General features: G+C 39.2%; 1 protein-coding gene across 1 annotated transcript; it reads right to left on the bottom strand.

Annotated features, from left to right (window-relative positions):
• Window positions 1–238: 238 nt before the first annotated feature.
• On the bottom strand, window positions 239–20,658 carry kctd5b (potassium channel tetramerization domain containing 5b). The gene is made up of 6 exons (XM_003438770.5): window positions 20,226–20,658; window positions 11,261–11,369; window positions 10,433–10,524; window positions 10,234–10,329; window positions 7,342–7,467; window positions 239–4,417 (listed from the first exon to the last, which is right to left on the bottom strand). The coding sequence occupies exons 1-6, from the start codon at window positions 20,547–20,549 to the stop codon at window positions 4,388–4,390; spliced, it is 777 nt and encodes a 258-aa protein (XP_003438818.2). The 5' UTR covers window positions 20,550–20,658; the 3' UTR covers window positions 239–4,387.
• Window positions 20,659–20,866: the final 208 nt, after the last annotated feature.

Raw genomic sequence — 20,866 nt, 5'->3', positions numbered from 1 at the left:
CAACCACAACTATTCCTTTCGTGACTCAAGAGGTCGCCATTATCACATAGTACGATTTATTGTCACCCCTTTATCCATTTATTGCTATAGTTTGCAAATGTTTAAGAACACTCTGCTATTATATATTGCAAATCAGTTTAATATTGCAAATATTATATTATATTTTTTTTTATATTAATTAAAATTAATTATAGTAACTTGGAAGAGCCAGGAGATAAATAAAGAAAAGACACAGATATGAATGACAACAATTTATTGGGTTTACCCTATGCAAGACCATATAGATCTATCCCCTTAACCCTCATACTCAGTTTGTATATTTTTAACATTGCATAAGATCATATAGAAGTGATCTATGTAGTGATATGAGAACCTTATTAATGTAACTGTTAAGATTGAGGAAAAATGACACATTCATTCCCTCTGATTACGAGTGTGATCATCATCATCATCATCATCAGTCATGCATTACAGTGATCTGTGGTTTATGACTTGAATGCAAAACAAACTGGGCACTTAAAAGGATCAGGCTACACATTTGATAAGTTTGTCCATCACATAAAAGATTATCCCAGATTCTAAACCAGACAACCTGTCTGTGAAGGGCATTCAATGTAATGTAGCTGCTCAAGTAGAGGGGGTGTTGAACACTTCTGAACAGAGCATTTTAAATGAGATTACAACCAAACCAAGCAAATCAAACACAAAAACACTTAAAAAAAAGGTCTCAAAAGAGACTTGTATAAACCTTAGCTCTGAGCCTACACAGATACATTTCATCAAATTTAAGAAGAAAGGGGGCGAAAGCAAGATTGTCTGCAACGCTCAAGCACTGGCTGTTAAAAATGGATGGAGTATCTCAACATTTGTCAGCATGTCAGAGTGAATATTAGCTTATGGGGAGTGCTAGTTGCCATTGGTGCGGTCACACATGTCAGGTGTGTGAGGGAGTGCAAGACTGTAAATAATCGGAAGGCTTCAGAATACTATAGCAAATGTAAACATAGCCTAGCTCTGGCAGGAAATCCAGTCTACTCTGATTGAACCTCTTTGCAGATCTCAAATTTTGCACTTTAAAAGCCCTTGTGTGTGTTTAAATATGTGTGTGTATAGATATATATATTTCTATATTTAAAAACATGCATCCATACTCGTTTCCTCCCGACAATATAAAAACGGTCTTAAGTCGAGTGTACATGTGTACGTGTGAGTAAATGGAGGTTTGTGTGTCGTTAACAAGTCTATATGTACAAAGTGTGCCAGCATTAAGAAAAGTTACTCATCCCTGACACTAAGATCGATGTGTTCAATACACATAAGACATTGGATTTTGGTCACTGGGAGAAGAGAAAGAAAAAAGGCAACACTAAATGATAACGTGTGAATGAAATATCCAACCTATCAAAACCACACATCAAAACCTGAAAACAACTTTCTATTTAAAAACAAAACAAGTGTTCTAAAAGGCAGTATTTACATTACCAGCATTACAGGCTGTAAGCAGTGTGCACAGTGTTTCCCACTGTAGTGCTTGTAATGCTGTGTATGAAAATCTACACATTTAAAAATAAACATTAAAAAAAAAGCTAAGAAATCTTATCACACTGCAAGAAAAAAAAAAAAAAAAAAATACATTTTTGTTTTTCTGAAACGTAACAGTCAACTTCATAGCCAGCCAAGTATAGCTTTGTTATTGGTTATCAAAACATGTTCCAGGCATGTTCTCAGTGAAAGACGCCTTACAGAGTATCTTTTTTTTTTTTTTCTTGTTTAGTTTTTTTAAACCCCAACTCCGAAATCTCTAGTCCTGTACAAACAATGCAAAAAAACAGAAGCCAAGGTTTTCTCGTTTTTTTTGTTTTGTTTTTTAAAGATCCAGTATAAACAACTTCCACCTGAAGCTGTATTTTCTATACAGTGTACAAAACGTGCAGTTTTCCTAAGAGTTAAATATTAATATTGAATTTGGATTATTTACATGAAAACAATATCTTGATATGAACAAAGTCCTTCACCGCTGCCTTCGAACAGTTCCAGTCCCCAAACGCTGCAAATACTTCCCCTCAAAAAAAACCCAAAACAAAAAACCCCCCAAAAAACCAAAAAAAAACCCCCAAACAAAACCAAACCCTTAAAAAACAAAACAAAACAAAATGATCTCAAATGATGTTCCCTCAAACATATGAAATAAACGAGCTAAGGATAACTCAGACAACAGCGGGGGGAAAGGGGGGGGGGAGTCACCACTGTCCTGAGGACTTTACCAGTTAACTTTAGATTTATGAACATGAGGTCTCAAATAGTTTAAAACTTCAGACATTTCTAAGAAAATTCTAATTAATGTAAACTTATGCTTAAGAGCCTTTCAAAGTCTTTATACTACTACAGGTCCACATTAACAGAAAACAGAGCAACTGTAATCACTCTTAATCTTTAAACAGGCAAGAGGACTTCCTGAATGTACAATAACTTAAATTAAAAAAAATAATTTAAAAAAAAAATTTAAAAAAAAGGGGGACAGCTCAGCCTAAAAATCAAATGTTACATCCAAAACTGTTCCACAGTCTTAGATACATCAAGTCTGCAATCTCTTGAATATAATTATAACTAAATGGAACTCATGACGTGGTACTCAGAAATATAAGTCAGCGTTAATGCAACTCAGGTATTAAAAAAAAAAAAAAAAAAATATTGGACAAACCATGTTTTCTGCAGGAACTATTTTCTTTGACTGAACTACATCAGCCAGCTGGAGGAAGTGTGCGCCTATCCATCATGTGAGGCTCGTGACAGGACGTAAATAACGACGTTTGCCTCCTCTGACCCATAATGTCAGCTAGCCACATGCTTTCTTTGGCTGAAGGGTGTAGTTTGGAAAGAAAATAGTTCCTACATAAACCTGCTCACAATTTCAGGTTTTGTTTTTTTTTGGAGCAATGATTTTTTTTTTTTTTTTTTTTTTTTTTTTTTTTAAAGAGTTTTTGGGCACTCTGAGAACCAGAAGGCAAGCAGCATCTAGAGCCCGACCAATATTCACAATTGGAGTTAAAAAAACTAAATTAAAAAAATATATCAACATTTCAATTAATCAGACAATTTGTTTCCCCTTTCAGAACCATGTAACTTACGCAATCACTCTTATGCTCAAATCAGCTGGTTGCAGCTATGTTGCCTCCAACGAACTTGCAGTGCCCTCTGGTGGACAAAGTATGCAACATCAAAACTGCTAACATGGCTGAAGGGTGTTTCTCTGGTCTCGTCTTTAAATTTTCAGGTATTAGTTGTCATAAATGCAGATATATCTGTCAGACTCAATCTAAATATAGTTCTATTAAATTCATGGGAACATTTTATAGATTATTTTAAACTCCCTAGAAAAGCAAACTATATAAACTAATAGCAGTAGAGGGTCAGAGTTCAAATATGAATAGTTGACTTTCAAGCAAAGAGTTAATTTGACCTGCCAGGACACACACAAAAAAAAAAAGAAAGAAAAAAAAGAAAAAGAAAAGCACCTCAATTTAACTGGGTTACTAAAGATGGACGCTACAGTACATGGTACTTTTACCTGAAGTATATATTTTTAAAAAAGTATATTGCTTTGCAACATTGCCATATTGGGCAGATATTTCTGTTTATTATAGGTCATTTCCTACCTCTGATTACCTAATGCCCCTTTATCTACAGTCAAGATTTCTTGTACTCTAAGGTGATCATTCCTCGTTTCTTTAAACTTTTAATTACAACTGGGGAAAAAAAGTTATAGTCACAATTCCTAAAAAACATCTGAAATTTAAAAGCAAAACAAAACATTTGAGGTCCTCATGATCACAAATCTCAGTAAAACTGTTTGAAGTCTTTGGGTAACCATTTTTAACCAGTTTGCTTTTGGGCTTAATTTTATGTTTAATAGCCTGACTCACACGCGTTGAGCAAATACAACAATTCCCTTCTTTAGAATCTCTGAAACAATGATTTTTGTGTTTGATGCTCGGAGTTATAAAGACCATACTGATCCCTTACCAGACCCTTGAGTTGGAGGATATAAGAATTAACTCAACAGATGACCCTGAGTGAATCATTGGCCTTATATGATGGCGGCCATTTGTTATAGCATAAAACATTTGTAGATTACAATTCTTTACTTTCAGTTAGAAAAAAAAAAACTTGCCGCTAATTTAATAAAAAGGTCCAGTTTAAATGTACAGGCACAAATTGTCAGTAAACAGACTTATTTACATAAAAAAAAAAACTAAAAAAAAAAAAAAGTGGAGGGAAAACAAAATAAATGCACACCCCACTTTAAATCTCCATTGTGCCGCACGTTCTTCCACATAGATGATATGTTTGCATCATAACACCTGGAGCTCATAATACTGAGTCCTTTTCACATCCGGGAACCCCTTTCCTGAAGAATCTGCAAAGACAGAAACATCAGATAATCAGAAAAATGCTCAACACTACACAGTCTGCAGCAGTTCAGTCACTTTTAGTGTCCCCCAGCACCGATCCAGCTCTTTATTAATGTCACGGTGTTTGTCACACTTAAAGCACAGGACGGTTGAAACAAACACACCTATTAGGGGGCAAAGAAAAAGGAAATGTTTGCATGAGTAAAAGTAGTAAAGAGTCTTTCTCTTCTACTTTCAAGTCTTCTCACTCATTCTGGTTTTAAAGAAATTTTGACATTAACCACTTCCATCCCCCCTTTTCCCCCCTTTTCTGTTAATGTAACAACCCCACAACGCTAGAAAAGCAGCAGTTGCTCAAAATGTTAATTATAAATGATAGGGTCGGCCTCAGAATGACTTTGGGCTTCTGTAGAATAATGTCACTGTGTCTTATGAAGCCACACAGTTTTCCTTTCATACTGTGAGACTTTTCAGAGATCCTAAAAGATTTGTGATCTGTGACTCATGCTCATACTTTGAGGATTTTAAGGATTTCTTCAAGACCTAAAGAACACATGTAAACACCAGTGTTTTTACATCATTTCAAACACCTACATCACACAGAGACACGACACTTAAAAGTTTACCCAAAACGAAGAATCTCTGACATTTCCTTCAGTGAATTTTGAGAAAATGGACTAAACATCGAGGGTACCTCATTTACTGTTGATGCTGTGACATATCCTGTGATATTGATGCCCAAAGTTGGTCAGAGAAAAACTAATGCTGAGCAAAAATGAGATTTTGGCTTGAAACTGTGACACCATGAGTGGGTGTTTAGTTGATTTTTCAGTTTTTTAAGAGCTTAAATGTGTTTTAGCTCTGATTTCATGCGGCTGTCGACTGAGCTGTATTACAAAGGTTATGAGGGCTCAAAAATACTGTGAAAATACAGGAAATTAAAAAGTGTACAACGTCAACCTTCTTTTACATATTTTGAGCTACATTTTTTAACATTTTACAAAATTCAAAAAAAGAAGGTTAAAAAATGTACATCCCTTTTTTAAATATATTAAAGTTCAAAGAAATGTGCTGATTTTGACAGGCAGGTGGGAACTTTTTCCCTCCTAATTTCAGAGGATGGATCAAAAACGCAGTTAACCTTTGAGTCATTTGGCTTTCTCCTGAGTTAAAATTTATGTAATTCAATGTGCGGCACATTAAGAAGAAAATACCTGCTGTTTAACTGGTTTCATTTCTTAAGTATTTTGGGAAGAAAATATATTTGGCAAGGACAAATCTTTACTGGAATTATTTCCATGTGAAATGTGATTTTTACTTTTCTTTTGATGCATAAAAATGTGCCAGTAATATCGAAATCCCAGCCTTTAATCATTAAAAACCAGCATAGCACAGACACACGAGTGGTCTGACTTAAAAAACAAACAAACAACAAAATCATTGTAACCTACAGCTATTTATGACAAAGAAAGGGCAGAGGGTGCACACCAGCCCACCCATCTCTTTCAATGTCATTCTCAGGGAGAATGAGTCAAAATGCAGCAGCTGATGATTCAGCATGCCTTCCATTAACCAATGCTGTGAGCATGTCAATAATTACAGGGGTCTAAAACCAGATGGGAGGAGCTCCATTTGTTTCAAAGAGAGCTTCACCTGCAATAAAGTCTCCTGCCTCAGCAGGCGCAGTGAGGCTTTTGATTCAGCTTTGGCCTGCAGACTCCAATGTCCAAAGCTGATTTGCAACCTTGATTCTATCATTGCACTTTTGTAACCATCTTATAAGAGCTCAGCTCTCGCCGTCTTTGAAAACAAATGTGAAACATTTTGAGGAGCGTTAAAAAGGCATCTTGGATAAAGGAAGGAAGGAAAAACTAAGGAGGTGTGCTGGGAAGGACTACGAGCAGTTGAGCGCTCACCAGTGAGTCATAAGTGCTCAACCCTAATCAGAGTCATTCATTTCATAATCCGTCTCTTCGTCCTCGCTCTGAGCAACATGCAGCATGCAGACAGCACAGAAGAAGACAAGAAAGGCATGTTGTAAAAGAAATGGAAATGAATGAAGGTGCAAAAGGAGAACAAGGTGAAAAGTAAAACTAACAACGGATCAAAGGGGATTATCATTAAATCACCAATGTGAAGTGCGTCAGAGTGACACAAAAACATAATCCAAGGACACCTTCCCAACCAAGGTCAGTTCCCTTGTTTTGGATGTTAAGTCTAGATATTAGGTCCCAAACAAATAAATAGCTACATAACAAAATGGACTGAGAAATAATGTACAGAATATAAAACCAGTAATAAGATCTTGATTTGGATAGGATGCCCCTGGAGAGACTAAATGAATAGAGCACAACAAAATCTCTACAGTCTACATTTGCTTCAAATATGCTCTGGCAGCCTCTAATCTCTTTAATAATCAGGAAAATAAAACCAGAAATACAGGCGTAACAATATTAGTCTTCATTGGCTGCTTCCTTTAAGGAGTGGGCCACTATTACCCCAATTTAAAAAAATAAATAAATTTAAAAGACACTTTTCCAGTAGCAGCACAAACCTGTGCAGTCTGGATTACACCGTTTAGACTTCAGGTCAAATTTAACAGAAATTTCAACAGCAGGTTAAATTTAGTTTGTCTACGTGATGTGAAGACAAAGTTCTGTTTATGCCTCAACTGAAATAATTACTCTCTGTAATATTTTTCCATTTTAAGTTCTTTTTCTATGGTTGCTTGTGGTTTTTCTGTTTGTCAATTTTCTGGTTAGTCAACAAAATAAAAAAAGTAGCATAATGTTTTCCTTTACAGGCAGTTTTCATCAAGAAAGTAGTAGATGTGCTCTCAGCTCCCTGGAGGCATGTGCATGCATCCAGCACAGGCCATCTTTCACCGATGTTTGCTATGGACTTATAACAAGCCCTTTCACGCACTTACCTTAGCCTTCTCACTGGGCTCACTGTTTGTCCCGTATGATTGATTGTGCAACTCCTTGGAGACTACACACAGGAACTCAGCTTGGTCTTCGTTTCCGTAGTTGTATGATGAGCCGATGCTGACGAGCTAGAGAGATGAGAGCAGAGCAAAGACGAAGAATTAGAATTAGACTGATAAAGGCAAAAATCTGGGTTACTCGTGGTGGGAAAACACAAGGAGGGATACCTTATACTAATGTAAAACAGGCGGAAAACCAAACAGGGAGCACAGAGAGTCCTTAAATTTAAGCTGCCTCAGTTCTTAGCGAAACCCTAAAGTCGGGGTTAGTTACATCACATTTAGCGCCTTTACTAGGTAGACAGCAATGTAGGACAGGTTTGGGAATGACACAACAGATCCGCGGTCAGATTTAATCTCAAGATGGCAAAGCTGCACAATTATCTGGTGCACTGAGGGCAACAGGGTGTGCCATTTCAAATGTTAAAGCTAGCCATTTTGAAAAGCTTAAGGCTACACTGAAAATTTGTGAGTCGTTATTCAAAAACATGTAAAAAGAATTCATGATCTCAGGACCTGCAGACATGCCAGCACTGATTTCAAAATAAAACATGAGAAAGCTCACAAAGGAAACTAAAGAAAATATAATCTGTGGTTCACAAATTAAGGCTGTAGAAATTTAAAAAAAAAAGAAAAAGAAAAGGATGAACAGCAGATAGTTACTGACAGAATACGAGTGCAAGAGACGGATCACAGGAAGCAACATGCTGGTTGAGGGGAAAAAAAATGAATAAATAAATTTAAAATTAAAATCACTGGGGAATGGTGGATTGACAGGACCAGGCTTAGCATCTCCTACAAAGAGAAAACCGCAGACTCACTTCCATCCAACAATTCAGATCCATTTTAAAGCTCTTTGACTCAAGATTTGACCCTTAGCGTTACTATAATGCGAATGGCAAATGTAGGAGTTTTCACCAACTCTGCAATCGTCACATTGTTGCTGTTGTTGGGCTGTACTCTCATTAAAGCAGGCCGATTATGCTTTTCTTTTACTTCCATCTTAATAAACATATCAAGCTTCAACTAAAAAGGCTCAAGCAAAGGCAACATTGTTAAAAGGGTCATCTCAGGCTTAACCAAGCCCCATCCAAACCTTCAGTTTGTGAGAGGCAGCCAATCGGAAGAAAGCTGGCTTAAAGGGAGGGCATAAGTAAACATAATGGGCCCGCTTTAATGGTTTGTTTTTCAGTCTTGTTTTGTCTCAAGGGCTTACTCAACACTTGATAGTGGAAGTAGGCCAGTACAATTTGAACCAAATGAAAACCTCAATGAAACCACAGCACCTTGGTTTATTTCTGGTAAGCAAAAGATCCTACAAATAAAACCTTTCTACATCCATCTTAAAAAACATGGCAATAATTTCTGCTCTTTCCCAGTCACATCAGCCTAAACAAAAACCAAAAGGACACAAGGGGACAAATAAAGGAATGACCAAGTGAGATTAAAAAAAAACAAATACATAAATAATAAAAATAAAATAAATAACAAAAAGAAGAAACGGCTACTTCTGGATTTGATTTCGTGATCATCAGCTTTTGCTGTTGAACATTAAGTGTGTGTACTGCAGGCTGCATGTATACTGTCTGTACCCAGGTGTGCATGTTCAGACATGCATCGCCTCATTAGCCCTGCTGCCACAGACTTGTTGTTGTTAGCGAGCTCTCCAACATTAACACAGCAAAAAAGAAAAGGAAAAAAAAAAAAAAAACCCTCAAATAATCTCAACTAGTTATCTTGGATTCCACTTGACACACAGCTCAGCGAACCATCAGTTAAACAACAAATTAGATTTATATAATCGGAGCATGTCCTAGAAGACTCTCCTCATCTGACGGTGGAGCTTTAAGCTTGGCAATGGGAGTGTTTGTTTTTTTGTTTTGTTTTTTTGGAGTTTCCCCATCTGACGGGTATAAGGAGATTAGTGGGTTTTCAGCTCTGATGGGAGAGCCAATGATCCCACATTGCAGAGAGATTCAGTCACACATTACACGCACTCCAAACAGCCAAACATGCGGTTTCTCTTTGAAGAAAAAGAAAAAATTAACCTTTGTCATAACTTCAATATTCCATCTGGATTCCCTTGTAATGCTCAACAAAATCAGTTACAAGTAAGATTACCTAAACGGCAGATAAAAGCAACACTGCACTTCTAAACAACCAGTACTAGATTACAGCGCCCCCCCCCTCCAAAAGTGACTACATCAAAGCAAAACAGATAAAGCTGCTGACATACTGAATACAGAACGACAAAAAACTAAAGTAAAACTAAACCAAAACAAGACAAAAAAAGACAAAAAACAAAAAGGTGTCGGGGTCTCTTAGCCTCACTGGTGAGCAAGCAGTATACATGAACACGGAAAATTATCAACTGAAAAATTAACCGATGGCTACGTGTCTACTTGGGACAAACAATGGCCAACGGGGTGTGTACGGACAACATGGGGATCATGCAGTGACCAGCCCGTGGACAGAGATTCGTGGGACACACCTCTCCGCTGTTGTTTGGCAAAGCAGACTCCTCTCCCTTCACCTCCCTTGACACAATCAGCAGAAACTCTGACTGGTGGGCCCGCCCGTAACCTATACTGACAAGCTGCAACAACCAATCAGAGCACAGAAGGGATGCCCGGATCATGTATGCGGACATTGAGAAAGATGTGATTTGCTGTTTGGCTTCTTTTTTTTTTTTTTTTTAATCATTTATTTAATTATATATTTTTAAACCATTTCCAATGTGGACAATTGCACTTTCTGGGTCAACGTGAGCATAGCGGGGTGGGTGAAGCACATGGAAGGACGATTGTCGCTGGGACCCTGCCGGAGGAGATTTACCTGTTCAAACTTCCAGCCGTCAGACATGGTGGACACCATTTGAGTGAGCTCCTCCTCCTGGCACTGCAGCACCCGGTAAACATGCTTTACTGGAATCTGATAGCAAGGATGAGCACATAATGTATTTATTTATTTTTTTTAAAAGGCGGGCATTACAATTATTGAGAAATCCATTGAAACGTCACATAAATCCATGTACCTGTGATGTTTTGCAATCGCGTTCCCTGATCTTGTCCTTGATGAGCTTTATTAATGATGTGATGTTGTAGAATTCGGCTTCTTCTAACACTCCTAAAACAAGAAATAAGGCAAAGGATCTCAGACAGACATTCTACTGGACAACAAACACTCCAAAGCATCCTTTGAAGCAAACCAGCAAAGGAAAATGTTTGTGCCTTAGCTTTGCAACCAGCACATCTCAAAAAGTGCAACTTTTACTTTGACAGCAAATATTCAGTTTCCACTTTACTTTTTCCAAGCTTCACAACTGCTTGGCCACAAGTTTGCCAGTATTTGCAGACAAGTCAGCATCTTCCAAACTAGGAGCAATCGTGGCAGTGTGCCATTATCTAAAGCAATCACAAGGTTTTCAGCATAGCACAATATATTTATTTGCGATCAGCTACACCTAGTGAATGCTGCAATGCAAAAACAAATATTTGGGAGACAACACCCTGGGAGACAAACAAGCAACGACTAATGAAGCTTTTGCAGGTTTACTAATTGAAACCTTATAAATCTTGTTATCAAAATGCTCTCTTTGGGCGTGATGTGCTGAACATTGAGTGAGTGTGGGTTTTTACAGGAGGGGCAAAAGTGCACCACTGTAATCACTTTCTAAGGGAATTATTTTGTTTTTTATATTCACTGAAAGCCAAAAATCATGCATGAAATTCAAATCAAAATTAGCCTTACATACAGTAGTTCCCATGGGGTGTTTTGCGTAATGATCATCACTATTGTTTAAAATATTTAGCATGAGTTTGATTAAATTGAAGCATTTCTTCATGTTCCACAGAGACATTACCTTCCTCTGCCAAGTCCCTGTTGAGCACCAGTTTGCCATGCCTTAAGTAGTTAAGCACTGGCCCGAAGTACGTGGGGTCTCTGTCTATGAGATAGGCACCAGTTTCATCCTGAAAAATCAAAGAGACAAAAAGGTACAGTTATTAGAAAAAACAGAAACTGCAATCATTGTTTTGTATTTTTTTAAAAATCCAAACAAGCATTTTAGGTAAATTTAGGATTGTTTTAATATATTTATAACTCTCCCATAGATATGACACAACTTCATTAAATGACATTTGTCCATTGAAAGGATTTTTTTTTCCTCAATGAGCCAGTGTGTACTTTCAAGTGAAACATAATCTGAGCACAAACAACACCCACTGCACATCAGTGAACAAAACTCATGGGATGAGATTGTAAACGCAGGAGCGTTTACAATCGCCACATTGGTTGAGAAGACATGCACACACAGAGCCACACATACAAGCACTCTGGGATATCACAGTGCTATTCCCACAGGCCTTGGGTTTGATCCCGATTCCTTCACAACCACTGGGTATTCCCCTATTTCTGTGATTAGACTGTCTTCGTCTCATGAGGGAAGAAGCGGCTAAAACAATTAGAGCAGAACAGAAAAAGATTTGGAACAGCAGGGCTAACCCACCACGGGGACCAGGAGAAAGCACCTTGGCTTAAAACCAAAAATTAGCCTAGTCTGGGCCGTTACACAGTTGGCCTCACACATAATATAAAAGACAGTCTGTACAGCTGTCCAATAGCCAGACTGAATCTACAAGCTGTTTAATACAATGTCACATTTAGTGAGTAAAATGTGCTGTAACATTCAATGAAATACTCAGCACAGAGGAAAGGCCTTGAGCATATTTTGAGCTCGTCTTCAAACGCTTCTGAGACACAGTTGCTCATGTGTCTTCAGGGGACAATCCTAGCAAATTTGCAGCATTACTGGTTTATGCTGCTTCTGACATTATTCGCCCAAGAACACACCGCCAATAAGTCATACATTTCAGGACACTACATGAATCAGAGATAGTTCATCGTGCAGAGAGGAATTCATTTTGTAACCCATTAATATTTTCAATAATGAGAAAATGTCCCAGTGCAGTTTCTTTTGTAATGAATCTCTAAGCCCTCTTGGCTGGATGACCCCTTTTCCATGGCAAAAAATACTCCACCGGAGCCCAGTGGAGCTCTATTCTGGTCTCAGTGCTCCGTGTCAGATTCTTACAAGTCCACAGTCACTGATTAAGCACGTATAGAGGTACGCCTTTATGGAGGACGCAACTCCACAACTCATCACATCCATACACAACTCTGTACGTGATGGTTTGACTTTCATAGTGAAGCTTAAGCTCCATCTATTCAGTCGCACAAATGTCCCACTGCAGATCTTCATTGGAGTTTCATAGTAATAACAACAACAAAAAACGTATGTTTTTCCACTCTCTCCTTCAGATTATCATTGCTATTCTGCAAAAGGAAAAAAGGTGCTAAAAACACCTTCAACCTGTTCTTTTTAAGTTGTGCATCACTCAAGCTTGAAATGCAGTTTAAAATGGTCAGAAATGACAGGAAAGTATAGATAATGTAAGTCTTTGTCTAAACTACATGCAAACACCTCCAACTTGCCAAGAAAACTTTTTAGTACAATGGTTCACTGTTAAATTTAAAAGGGGAAACTATGGTTCAGCGTGTGGGTGCGTGGGTAGTCTGTGGGTAGCTACAGATGACCGTTTACCAGAGGCAGCGAGTTTGTTGTCAGATGGGGACAGTGACAAAAATATGTAGTACAACCGGTTTGTGAGCCAAACCGTGGAGAAGAGCGAAGTTATAGACATACACAAAGCTGCAGTGAAGCCAAGTGTAAAAAAAAAAAACAAACAAAAACAAAAACACCCAAAACCCAGCAGCCACTCTTTGTAACTTTCATACTTAAAAAAAAAAATTATCTTTTGATCCCCCCCCACCACCCTTCCCTGTTCTGACCCAATCACCAATTGGCACTCAATGAAAGCACAGCATCACCCACGTTGACCAACGTTCGGATTTTGCAGGAATGCAAAGGAGCATGTCTTCATTGGTTGAAAACCTCTCTCTGTAGGCTCTTCATAGGAAAATTAGCCCAGTTTCATATCACATTGTTCCCAATAATACTGGTATAAAGTTTTAGGGGATATAAAAAACATCACTATGTCACTATAATAGCAATGCCATGTATTTATGCTCACTAGTGCACGCAACAACAAGAAAAGCCTGGGTATATCAGAGACCCGCAAGAGCTGCCATGTCAGCCTTCAAGCATGATTTAGTATATCATCCTACAAAGCAGAACACGTGCATGAAAACTGTTCACGCTGAAGGCAGAAAAAACAAACTTGAGGCAAAAGACACACCGGTTAGTATAAATCAGGCTATGATAGAGGAGATGCTAGCAGGTGGTGATGCACAAACCAGATGTAAACAAATGACTCCAACAAGCATCACTGCAGCACTCACTACTTACACTCAACACAACAGGAGTTTCCCATCAATGGATGGAAATCACTGACGTGGTTACACAGTAGCAAGTCAGGTGGTTTAAAAAGCTCGACCGATGATACAAAATCCCAGGTAGAAAACATTGTTCAGTTTTATTGTGCAGCTCCCGAAGAGTTAAAATACTTTAGTTACTACTAAACTAAATTTTAGGCAATTATTTTATGCTTGTAGTTAAAATTTAGAGGCTCATTTTGTGCTTATATTTGATGTATGCTGCCACTGGATATAATGTGTCCAACAATGTTACATGATAATGCTGCTGCCACCTTAATTTAAATTAGGAAGCTGTCATCAATGAGAGCAGCTGACTGGAGATGAAGGACGGAAAATACCCTACATTCACTTACACTTCTAAATGTTGCCGCCTGCAAATGTCTTCAGTTTTTCCCCCTTCTATTGTGACATAATATTGAGGCTATATCACCTGCATTCGGATGTGACACATTTGCAATACCATAAATAAAGTATAAGCTGCATCTACACAGGAAGTGTTTTACAGAAATGCGGTGACCAGAGACCAAAGACCATCAAAGATATTTTGCGACTTCAAGTGACTACAGCGGTGAGACAAAAAAAAAAAAAAAAAAAAAAAAAAAAAAAAAAAAAAAATTGTTGGTGACATGAAGCTGGCAGGTCCTAAAAAAAATTTCTCTCAGCTTCTAGGCAAGAGATCAAAATGACCATCGATGAGAGTGCGAATACCAGTAACTTACTCGACAGGGAACTAAATGTAGTAGAGTGGTTCCCTAGGGAACCAAAGACCAGAATGTCCGTTAGCGACTCGTCGTTAGCTTTCAAGCAGTGAGCGATGAGTGAATTGTTTCCTGTGGACACACCTTTGTTAGAGCCACAAAAGTGTTTCAACATTTATGATTTTACTGAGCTGTTTGCCTGATTATCACAATTCTCCCTTTTCTTTCCCATCCACAATCATGCAATTTACATGTCAGATCTTTGCAAGCAGCAAAAAAAATATTCTTGCTTTTTGAATCACACCTGTGGGGTCATTATGTCACAGTAATTACTTTGACTTTTTGTAGTTGGAAAAACTACTGGTTTAACACAGTGACCGGTGCTGTTAACCAGCTGCGTACCAGCAGAAAGTGTGCTACCGCTTGCTGAAGACAGAGGAGGAGGGGAGGGGGGGAATGCATGTTTGGAGGGATTAAGAGTGAAGGTAGGAGTGCACAGAACACAGTGGGGACTTTAAATGATGGTTGGTGTGACAGAGAAGGATTAGATGGAGGTAGATGATCTGCTGTGACAACCCCTAAAGGGAGGAGCTGAAAGAAGACAACTGCAACACTTACGGCCAACTACCATTTCAGTGATTACACCCGTGTTTGACTGGTCAACATGTCTGCACTCAGATGAGGTATATTCAACATTAGTTTCACTTTGACTGCAGTCACTCTACGACGACACATCTCAACAAGAATTTTGGAGAACTGTGTAGAAAATGGGTGAAGAGGGAGATTCACTGCTGCCTACCACGGCCAGGACACTTGCAAAAAAGGGTTATATAAAAAAACAAAACAAAAAATAGTCCAAAAGTTACTGTGTGTGTGTGTCATACCACCACCAACACCCACAGCAGGTCGTTTTTGTGAACGTTCACGTGTATGGTACAACTGAACTGAAGAGAGCTGAAAAGCATTATGAAACTACATGTGTGCAGCATCCCCCACCCCCCCGCTCCTCAGATCATCATCACATTACCCAATAAACAAAAAGATGGCTTGGTTCCATTTAGCTGATTTGGTTTCAGGGTTCCTGGTATTGTGTGAATTGGCTCATTGAGTGACTTGAAAAACATGGCTATTGTTTGTGTTATTAGTAACACCTGTGCTCACCTACTATGAAAGTCAACATTATGTTGAATGCACTATACAAATAAGCCTGATGTTGACACACATACCAAAAGTTATCAGCAGCTTTAACTGAAAAATTGCATACTCCTGAAGCACGAGGGCACGCGCACACACTTCTGTAAACTTGCTGCATATTTGTAAGCTCCACTATGACGCTGCATGAAACCCCTGAGCTCAGTGGGGTTGGCCCTGTGGGTATGCATACATTTATGGGGAGATTGGGGGTGGTCAGAGTGACCCGCTTCGTATGATTAAGGGGGTTCTGATATGAGCCTGTGTGCACAAAGAGGAGCGTGTTTTTAATTAAAAACAAAAGACTGTCTCCGGGGGCCCAGGCTGGGGAGCACTGGGCAACAAACAAAGGGGTGTGGACAGTGAGTGAAACGGAGGACGGCTGCTGCTAGGATGCACAGCAGACGGGCAGAAATGAGAAATCAAGAAGAAAGTTGAAAAAGACGCGGAAATTGCAGAATGAAAAAGTCAAACCTCAATTATACATTCTTGATGTTTCTTCAATTAAATGAAAATGCAAGACCAATAAGGAACCACATAAACTACATTTAAGAAATATTGAAACCGCATACTTTTTTTTTTTTCATTAGTATTTTTGGTCTGACAATGACCTCAGACAAGTAAACATTTAGGTAAACAAAAGTCAATTAGAAGGGCGGGCTTCACAGAAGAGGGAAGTGTATTGTATGAACCTTATCATTCTTTCTACACACAGTACATATCCTTCAACAGGAAATACCACAGTGACCCAACCCTTCGTACACATGATGCCAAATAAGGCTTTCTGCAGACACATTAACACTGAAAATCAATCCTTCATTCAACTGGAAAAAATAAAAATTACAAATCGCTGCACGTTTGCTTCTGAGAAGAAAATTGGGTGTGCGGGAAAACACTGCATCATCACTTCAGGAACAGCAGCGCATATTATAGCGGTAAATTTCATACAGACTTATGCTAGTGACCGGGAATGATCAAACACATACAACAGGAGGAGGAGGGGCGGTGAAAGCAATTTCCACCTTCACCTGAGCCACTTTATATTGCAGACATAAAAATAAATAAATAAATAGAGCTGCAAACAGCGTGCAGGCGCCACATCCATTGATCTGATCACCTTAAAAAGTACAGATGTAAGCACTCATAGTAAAAATGTGTTCATGTTTATTGCAGCGCCCCCAGTGGCCAAATGACAATTTTTCCTAAGGAACTGGTGCAAAATTAAAAACAAAAAAGTCATGAATAAAAGGGCCAAGTATGATTTTGTTAGACAGGGTCATTACTATGATGCAGCCTTATTACTATGATGCACCCTTATTTTGCCACCAGTGTTAATTTGCTCTAATGGATTTAAAAAATATAAAAATAACATTTGGGCTGTTTTTTTTTGTTTGTTTTTTTAATAGACCCTGGAGCTTGGGGAAAAAAAGCAAGACTTTTCCCCCCTCCATATAAATCACCATAGGTTGCTTCATCTCTGTGTGATTGAATTTTTTTTTCCAAATAATGAGTGGATAAATTTTGCTATACAGTTCTATGGGCTGTCACAGATTCCAAGAATACATGTTGGACAGGTAGAAGCAGCGCAGGTGGTCAGGCAATTCTGAGGGAATGTAAAGACATTTTCAAGTGCTGCTCTGCCTGAATTAGAGTACAAACGCCTGGCAGAAACAGAGCTCAAATATGTTGCAGCAGATACCCAAGTCACATGACCATAGCTACTTAGCCAAGTGGAAGCCTGATTCTTGTAAAGTAGGAGTCAGGAATCCCTCTGGAGTACAAGCAGTAATGGCATAGTCAAATAGGCCTTCATCTTTTAAATAATACACGCTTCGCATCACGGCTATCTTGTGCGAAACTATCTCATATTTCACATTATTTGACGCTGATAATCTGAACATGAGTAATAACCCTTTGCTAAGCATAGGAGAAATTTCACACCTTTTTACCATCTTCAAATCTGAAAGGCAGAACCAACTTATGACTGAGGAGTGCTTCTGGCATTAAATGAAAAGCTCCTTTTAGGCCACTAAAAGCTTTGCTGGCAAACTAGGAAATCACTGCAACGTGGACTCTCCCCCCCCCTCCCCAAATAGACAGACCATGAAAGGTGCATCATAACTGAAGAAGAAGTGAAAAACTGACCATGCTGACTGATTTTGTTACAGAATCTTTAAACCCTCTGCAGTACAATGCAAAAAGTAATGGCGAGTTCCCGGATTATGTGCATTACTTCAGTGAAGGCGATGAAATCCGACTGGAGTCACACCTGAAATTGTCAATAGCACTCTGCAGCTTCCTGCTGAGCACTTACTGCGAGAAGACAGTGCGGGAGCAGACGATATCTCGCCGTTAAATATTTACATCGCCTCCCACAGTGTGCTCAGGCATGACACACAACCTGAATCCAGCATTAAATGCAGCCATATTTTTCTCTCTCACATGCTGCAGGGAGAATTTCTTAAGGCTGCAAATGGATATGAATATGAAAAGAATAAGATGCTGAAAGAACAAGAATCCTTTGTGATGGGTGGCTTGAAAAATTGATGTGGTACTCAAAGCTGGGCCCTTACTCAAGAGGTTCAGAGCAGATTAAAAGAAGTTTGCCAGTGAGACAGTTGCCCACTAAAGTGCATCACTCAGCTTGTTGACTGGACAATTTTTACATGCCCGCTCATGACTGAGCAGCAAAAACAAACAACCTAATATCTACATCACTCCAGCATGACAGCTAGGACTGACATGTGTCAATTCTGGGATAAAATTACATAAAACAAGATTTAGAAATGCGTGATTGTCAGCTGTTGTGGCTGTACACATGACAGTACTTCCTTCACTTTCTCCCTGGTCCACCCCACTGTGCAAAACAAGCTACAGTCAACAACATGAATAATGCAGTTCTCCTCAAGAGTCCTGCTGAAGCACGTCAGCCTGCGTGACTGAGAACTGAACCACTCATTTCCTTGGCTGGGAGAAACAACACCGCATTCGTCCAAAAACAGAGCTCTTCACTGATCTGCCGAGCTTCCTATTCACATGCAGGCCTGTGTGAGAAGCGAAAACTAAAAAAAAATATATATTTCTTCTTGACTCACTTGTAAATAAGGTGGCAGTGGCAAGTGAAGTAATACCTAGGCATAATCTGCCCTGCAGTGGGAGTCACCTTAAACTAGATAGTCTGCAAGGAGTGAGGTCCAGAGATGGCTCAAGAGTGCGATACACACTTAAGACGAGGGCCTGAGACAGACTGATTTGTTTCTCATGAAGGCTACAGACCAAAAAAGCAAGCTGATTATTCAGAGATTAAGATATTTGCATGAAAATACGAGATGAGCCATTGTCTCAGCTTAGCGTAAAGGGGGGCAGGGGCAAAGCTTAAAATGTCCCAGTGGATGAAAACAGTGAACAATGGAGCTGTAAAATGAACGCTGAAAAACAGAGCACAATACACTATGTATGTGGACAGTAATACATTGTGGTTGACAGTGCTGGGGAGCCTTTAAACACACATGCACTACTGTTATAAGTGGGCAGATGGACCAACAGCCGGCTTCTGAAGCACTGGGGTCATTCAGGGAGATAAGTGACTTCATCCCAGTTGTCAGCAGCACCGCACCCCACCTGACAATGACTTATGTACTAATTAGGGGAGCTTCACCAAGTGTACAGAGGCAGACTACTGCAGAGCAAACAAAGCTGTGAAGCAGATAAACCTCAAGAGACGAAGAGGAAAAAGAAAAGAAAAAAATCCGACAGTAGTTTTACAATCACTGAAAGGCTAGAAATGGGACACAGGTGTGCAGTACATTCAAAACACGTCAATGTATCATTAAAATAAATTTCGAATATTATATGAACATTAGACTACAGCCAATTAAACTTAAAACTTACTCCTGTAGTTACACTAATTTATATACAACCACAATAAAAGCATTTGTTTTTCAGTACTGAAAACTGACTATGTTTAAAAAAAAAAAAAAAAAAAAAAAAAAAAAAAAAAAAAAAAGAAAGAAAGAAAGAAAGCTTGCTGTAAACTGTTAGTGTTTGACATCTGACACCTCGCTGAGTGCAGCTCAATGCAACGGCCTCAGATGGGGAAAAGTTTCCAACTACTGTGGCGACTTATTAGATTCACTGCGAAGCCTATATATTTAAAAAAGAAAGGAAAAAAACCCACTGCACTGTCCCAAACCTTCAACAGCATAGCGGTGTAACCGCATTATCTGATAACTTATTGTGCTAAATGACACAACAAAGAGATACACGCAAGCTAGCAGCAAGATCGTATGTCATAGGTTGACTGTCGGAATCTAGCTAGCTTAGCTGGCTAATGCTAGCGAGCCACAAAAATATGAGTTAACACAAAGTACCTAGATAAACACTGATTTTCACAATGCAGCAGATCCGAATAAACAGGATGATATATGCTGTCATTAATCATTCTAATGTCGCTAGTAAATATAAGCATATTCAGTAGAAAATAACTTAAAGTTAGGAAACTGCTCTTAACTAGAGTGCTAGCTCGGCTAGCTTAGCATTTACCTTGTCAGAGTCGAGCTCGGGGTCAGCTTGGCTCAGTCTGTACAGAAATGATTTTGGGTCTCGACACAGCGTCTGTCTCGTAGTTAAAAAATAGGTTCCCCCGACATTTAGTCGAATCCATTTTGAAGCCCCGACCCCAGCTGAAACGTTTCGCTCCGCCGAAGAATGGCCCAAACATCTCCGGTGAACGGAGCCGCTTGTCTCGGAGCTGTTCTCTGCCATCCCTCTCCTCGCCTCCTCCGCCCTCGCCTCGGCACGGCTCTGTCTGTGCGGCTCACAGGAAATATCGGAGGTGCAGCCACCAACTTCGAGTCCGCGATTCATGCAAAGCAAACTGCCAGCTCCTCAGCTCAGCCACTCCTACTAACCCACTCCACCAGCACTAACAGACACTTGCATAAATTATTCCAGAGAAAAGAGGCCCTCCCCGGCTTGATCTCTGACGCGTCAGCATGGAGAACAAAATCTCTTGATACGGAGAGCCTGTAAATGTCAGTGTGAGTGAAAATACACATCTTTGGAACTGAGGTGGAAAAAATAAATCTTAGATTTCGTGTACTCCTATGGTTGCCGCTGAATACTTAAAGTATTTACATAAGCTTGTGAAGTTAGCACTAAAGCGCGTTAAAGTAATTTTCAGG

This window comes from Oreochromis niloticus, linkage group LG8, assembly GCF_001858045.2.
Source record: "Oreochromis niloticus isolate F11D_XX linkage group LG8, O_niloticus_UMD_NMBU, whole genome shotgun sequence".
In the NCBI taxonomy this organism is placed as follows: domain Eukaryota; kingdom Metazoa; phylum Chordata; class Actinopteri; order Cichliformes; family Cichlidae; genus Oreochromis; species Oreochromis niloticus.
This window is presented reverse-complemented; position numbering and strand designations above follow the sequence as displayed.